This window comes from Ipomoea nil, unplaced genomic scaffold (assembly GCF_001879475.1).
Source record: "Ipomoea nil cultivar Tokyo-kokei standard unplaced genomic scaffold, Asagao_1.1 scaffold2480, whole genome shotgun sequence".
In the NCBI taxonomy this organism is placed as follows: Eukaryota; Viridiplantae; Streptophyta; class Magnoliopsida; order Solanales; family Convolvulaceae; genus Ipomoea; species Ipomoea nil.
Window position 1 is genome coordinate 1,673,664 of NW_017618908.1, and position 6,000 is coordinate 1,679,663.

General features: G+C 39.0%; 1 protein-coding gene and 1 long non-coding RNA gene across 3 annotated transcripts; one reads left to right on the forward strand and one right to left on the reverse strand.

The window, feature by feature from the left end:
- Positions 1 to 953: 953 nt before the first annotated feature.
- On the forward strand, positions 954 to 2,717 carry LOC109152915 (diphthamide biosynthesis protein 1). Its single transcript, XM_019300604.1, has one exon. The coding sequence runs from the start codon at positions 988 to 990 to the stop codon at positions 2,371 to 2,373; it is 1,386 nt and encodes a 461-aa protein (XP_019156149.1). The 5' UTR covers positions 954 to 987; the 3' UTR covers positions 2,374 to 2,717.
- Positions 2,718 to 4,344: 1,627 nt separating this feature from the next.
- Positions 4,345 to 5,598, reverse strand: LOC109152920. 2 transcript variants are annotated; one of them, XR_002049434.1, is made up of 2 exons: positions 5,477 to 5,598; positions 4,345 to 4,784 (listed from the first exon to the last, which is right to left on the reverse strand). It is a non-coding gene; the product is annotated as an uncharacterized LOC109152920 (long non-coding RNA). The 2 variants fall into 2 exon arrangements; XR_002049433.1 differs by having other exon boundaries at positions 4,345 to 5,085.
- Between the last annotated feature and the right edge of the window lie 402 nt (positions 5,599 to 6,000).

Below are 6,000 nucleotides of genomic sequence, written 5' to 3' on the forward strand. Positions count from 1 at the left end.
ACAATTCTACTCATTTTCTAGAAAATGAACCAAACACACAAAAACAGTTTTCCAGAATGCAACCAAACACTGGAAAGGAAAATGTTTTCCGGAAAATGACTCATTTTCCAGAAAACATTTTCCAGAAGTCATTTTCCTGCTTTCCAAACGGACCCTTAGTGATACTGAACAGGAAAAGTATTGAAAAATGAAATAAAATGATGTTGTACTTTATGCTTTTAAGGCCTGTATTATTGTGCATTTGTGGTGATCAGGATGGTGCTGATGTATGTAGTATATACGGGCGTATACTACGTAATACGGTGCTAGGGTCCGTTCCGATTACGCCTTTACCTAGTTTGCTTGTTGGTTTAAGTTGTGGAGCTCTGAGTACTTGACAGTAGGTTAGAAGTTCCCGAATTAATAGTTAACGTGTAGAAAAGGTCTAAAAGTCTCCCCTCTTCACAATTAATATGTGTCATAATTAGGCGCGTTGTCCCGTACTCAGCCATGAGAATCAGGTCGGTAGGCCGGTCCTGACCTAACTAGGTCGGGGTGAAATGACGGTTACTGCTCTTAAATCCAGGCACTTGATACTGCGCTCGGTGCGAGCTTAGGTCGACGATGATCGGGTCGGGCTCCCGTGAAGGAGTGGGCCCGGATATAACCAAAATACAATGTGTAGACGAATAGGGAATAATTCCTATCATATGCACTGATTGATGTTGAAAGTTTAGAAGTATAAGTTTATTTAGTGGTTAGTGCATATTTTTGGATAGTAATTGTGAGTTTTATTGTCAAAAAAATAAAAATTAGGGTTTGTCACTAATAAATGTTTTGCAATTTGCCTCTGGTCCTAGAGATTTCTTGCAATTAGAAAAAAATAATAATATTGGGGTAATTTTTAATTTTGAGTTATTGAGGGTAAAACTGAAAATGTTAGAAAATTTGATGAGGGACCAGTTGTTAAATTGTGTTCCAATTGCGCTTCCATACTCAGTTGGCGTAATGGAACCTCTCTGTGAAAACTCAACTTCTACGGCGGTCGTCGCCGGCGACGGCGACAAGCCTTCGCCGGCGGCACGGCCGCGTCCTAAGCGTTTCGTGAAGAACCAAATCCCGGACTCCATACTAAACGATGCGGCTCTCAACGCCGCCATCTCCCTCCTCCCAGCCAACTACAACTTCGAGATTCACAAGTGCGTTTGGCGCATCCGCTCCACGGGGGCAAAGCGCGTCGCTCTGCAGTTCCCGGAGGGCCTCCTCATGTACTCCCTCGTCATCGTCGATATCCTCTCCACGTTCACTTCCGCCGCCCACTGTTTCGTCCTCGGCGACGTCACCTACGGCGCCTGCTGCGTCGACGACCTCTCCGCCGCGGCGCTCTCTGCTGACCTCCTCATACACTACGGCCACAGCTGCCTGGTGCCTATCGACACCACCACAATCCCCTGCCTCTACATCTTCGTTGAAATCGCCATTGATGTACGCAAGCTTCTCCACGAGTTAAAAGTCAATTTTGCCCCTGAGCAGTATGATAATTTCATTATGGCTGGGACTATTCAGTTTGCCGGTGCAATTCGAGCTGTGAAACCCGAGCTGGAAAAGCTAGGGTTTAGGGTTTTGGTACCTCAAGCTAAACCCCTATCAGCTGGAGAAGTGTTGGGCTGCACTGCTCCAAGTGTTAGTAAGATTTGTAGTCCAGACAATGCAGTTCTGATCTTCGTTGCTGATGGTAGGTTTCATTTGGAAGCATTTATGATTGCTAATCCAGGGATAAGGACATATAGGTATGATCCATACATAGGGAAGTTGTTTCTTGAGGAGTATGATCATGATGGGATGAAGGAGGAGAGGAGAAGAGCAATTGAGAAGGCAAAGGAAGCCAAGAACTGGGGAGTAGTGTTGGGGACTTTAGGGCGGCAAGGAAATCCAAGGATTTTGGATAGGTTGGAGAAGAAGATGGAGGAGAAAGGGATGACTTGGACAGTGATTATGATGTCAGAGATATCTCCTGCCAGGATTGCATTGTTTGAGGATTCGGTGGAAGCTTGGATTCAAATCGCTTGCCCTCGGCTGTCCATTGATTGGGGAGATGCATTTGGGAGACCGCTTTTGACACCCTTTGAAGCAGAGATTGCTTTGGGTGATCTACCCGGCTGGTGGGAGAGGAAATCAGCTGTGAATTCCGGTGGCAGTTCCAAGAATGGTTCAGAAAGTTCAAAGAACGAATCTTGCTGCTCGTGCAATAATGCTGGCTTGAAAGCGAAGGAAGAGGCTGTGGTGGATTACCCAATGGATTATTATGCTCAGGATGGAGGGGAGTGGAATTCTTGCTATTCTAAGAAGCCTGCTAGACCTTCACAGAGAAGTACACAATGCTGTCGAAGTTAGGATGGTTTGTGCTTATTGTCAAATACCAACATGCCATCGGAGCATTCGTATATCTAAATGAGTGTAGCTTTGGTAATGAAGCCTTTGCCTTGCGGATTTGTTGTTCACATACAAATTTGAGTTTCCTTCTTTATGCTGATCTTGTTGGTGTTGCTAAGTCTAGATTTATGTAATTTTTATTCGTTTTCTTTCCTCCGAGAAATTTTGATTTTGTTCAAACCTAGGGCCGTTTTGATGCTGCCTTGGGGGAAGATATAGATTCCCATTAGGCCATTATACTTGTATTCTTGATTGATTGATGACCATATTTAGATTTTTGAACATGAAAAATGATGTTTATTGCCTCTTTGCTTTCTGCAAATCTTGGAGATTGGAGGGGAGGGTTCATCTCAAAGCTGTTAGGCACCACTATACCCTAGAATGGCCCCTTTTTATTTACAGCTTTGATCTTTTTCATCACAGATGGAGAAACTGCATCATATCCCACACTCACTTCAAGAACAAGAAGAAGCCATCCTAGCAGCACAGCACTTCTCATGACTCCATGCATCATCATCATCATCTAGCTATCTTATTGGAACAAAAACTTTGTAAAGAGTGCGAGAAAAGTTGAAGTATTTATCTTCTTCTTGAGCCTCGATCTACATATATAATCTGGATTTGTTTAGATTTTTAAAAACTTCCATTTGGATTTGTTTAGACTTTTAAAAACTTTGAAAATGGTGGTATTCGATCTAAACTTTCGGTGGATATTCCATTAAAACTTTTACAACATTTTAAAAGTCTGTTGGTATTCAAAAGTTTGGTCACAATTCATATCTTTTTATTCCTTTCATGTGTGTGTTTGATATGTTTGTTGCAATTTGGATATGATTTGAGTGTACCAAGCAACCCTTAGTTTCTTTATTCCTAAAGTTGTTTCAAAGAAAATAAACTCAACAATCAGAAGAAGAAAACAAGAATTAGGATGTGTTTGGTTCGCACATAGGAATCAGAATCGGAATGGGTATCAAATACTTGGTAATGATAACGAGTTTTGGTGGAAGTATTTAACATGTTTAGTAGTAGGGTGGAATGCGAATGGTTACTAATAGTAGTGCTTCAGAATGAATAAGGGAATGAAACCCTTATTTTATTTGGGTATGAGTTTTTCAATTGATGGGGTATTCGAAAACCATAGTAGTGTTCTAAAAACCTATCAATCAAACGACAACAATCACTTTCATACCCATTCCTATGGGCAAAACCCACCAACCAAACACGAGCAAATACCAATTTTAGTCCCACGAGTATTAGCAAAATGACAGTTTTGGTCCACATGTTTAATACCTACCAATTTTTATCCACGACTATTGTTTTAGTACCAATTTTCATCCACAACTATTGTTTTAGTGCCAAAATTTATCACACCGGTCACCCCTTCGTTTAAGGCAGTCCGAAATATTTAATTATTAAGGGTAGTTTCGTGCTTTTCAAATTAGGTTCCCTATTTAAGCATGAGTAAAGTGATTTAAGTCTTAAGATATATCCAAATTCGCAGTTTTCTTCCTCAAATTAAGGTAGGATGAGGAGGAGAACTGCGAATTGAGATTGATCTTAGAGCTTAAATTCATTTATTTATGCTCAAATTGAAATCTTAAGTTGAAAAGGACGAAAATGCCCTTAAATTTTTTAGATTTCGGAATGTCTTAAATAGATGGGTGATCGACGTGATGAATTTTGATACTAAAACATTAGTCGTGGATTAAAATTGGTAGGAATTAAACATGTGGACCAAATCTGTCATTTTGCTAATACTCGTGAGACTAAAATTGGTATTTGCTCACCAAACACACCCTTAATCTTTCCTACATATTTAATTATGTGTTCCTATGGTTTTAGGTAAAAGTTGCAGAGAAATTCAATGATTTGAACAATGTAACATTATATCAACAATTTCAATAGTTGACTATGACTCACATTTTTCTACTAAATGGGTAAGATTTCCCAACTCACATCATAATGGCCTACTAGTAGAGTTTCTTGTCCAAACTTCAACAAAAAAAGATCTCGAGTTTAAACTTCGTATATAGATGAACACTAGAAAGAATCCCTCCAAATGAGAAACTAGGTTGATTTGCGAAGAACTTCAACATCAAATACAACACCATTTGAACTGCTTCCTGTGCTACGGAGTTTGAAGGTGCAAATATCTCCTACTTTCAGATCATTATCTGCAATGAACTTAGACCATCCCCTAGTAATGACAGCATATTTAGTCCTCCCACCTGGGCAAACTTTAAGGCTAGCTTCTTCTTCACTACATGGACCTTTCAGACATATTCTTGCATCGCAATAAAGGTCATTAGCTTTGCAAAAGGCGGCAGGTAACTTAATCTTTTGCTTCAAGATCCCAAGCTACAAATTCACTACTACAGTATTAACAAGAAAAAGGATTGTCAACAGTAGATTCAATTTACTTATGAAATCTCTCTCGCAGCAAGTGAGACCAAACACCCTGACTTTAAAACTCGAGTAGCCAGTGTGTTTAAACAGTAAAAAATCTCCATTGCGTAGGCCATGTTGCAGGACAAAATCATCCCACCCCTTTGTGAAGCAGAGTGTTACTCCAGACCTATGGGTTTCAACTTCCCAGATCCCCTTTTGGCTGGTTAACACTACTTGTTCAACTTCCTGTTCAACAAGCTTCTTGGAGATAAAGGGTGGGAGATGCTGTTCACCAAATTTGTTTTTAAAAAAATTAGCAGATTCTTGAAAATATAGAAAGAAAACAAAGTGAAAATGGAGATAGAACATCATACAAGTTTGGTTTGAGACCCATGAATGCCCATTATTATGAAGAACAGTGGAAGTTTTTCATCCATTCTAACGAGTGGAAACTTGTAATAAGCTCAGAATTTCAAGGGGAAAGTGAGAAGAAACAGATAGCCGGAGAAGAGAGGTATTGTAGGATTTGAGCACAACACACAACAACGTGAATTGCAAACAAATCTCCCTATTAACCAACAACGTTTTTTGTTTGTTTTTTTTTTAATCAGAAATGCAAATACAAACTCAAACTTGCAGTTTTACAGAAATTGCGATTCGCGATGTTGACTATTACCTGAAATAGGGCACACAGAGCTCCTTCTGCAGCGACGCCCAGGCTTCCATTTTCGTGCTTTGGTCTTCAAGCCTGCCTGAGAAAAATCAAGTACGATTTCGGCGTGGAGGCGCCATGTCCGCCTGCTACTGTCCTTGTATTATCATCTCGGTTTGACTGTTTTCATTTTCTACATTTTAATAACAATACCCCCTAAAAAAAACTCTAATTAAGTGTTTTAACTCATTAAAACTAACCTAGAATTTTATATGACATTGTAATAAGTTTGCTCTGCCTTAAATAATTAAAATGTTCTCAGAAATTTTCATCAAATTTCATCGTTAAATTTAGTCCTAACATGCATTATAATATGATTTTTAATTATTTATATCGCCAATTTATTCGGAGATGTCAATCCTAGCGCGAAACTGATTATTTAACCCGATTATAGTATCATGCCTTAAATAAATAAATAAATAAATAAATATATATATATATATATATATATATATATATATATATATATATATATATATATATATTAA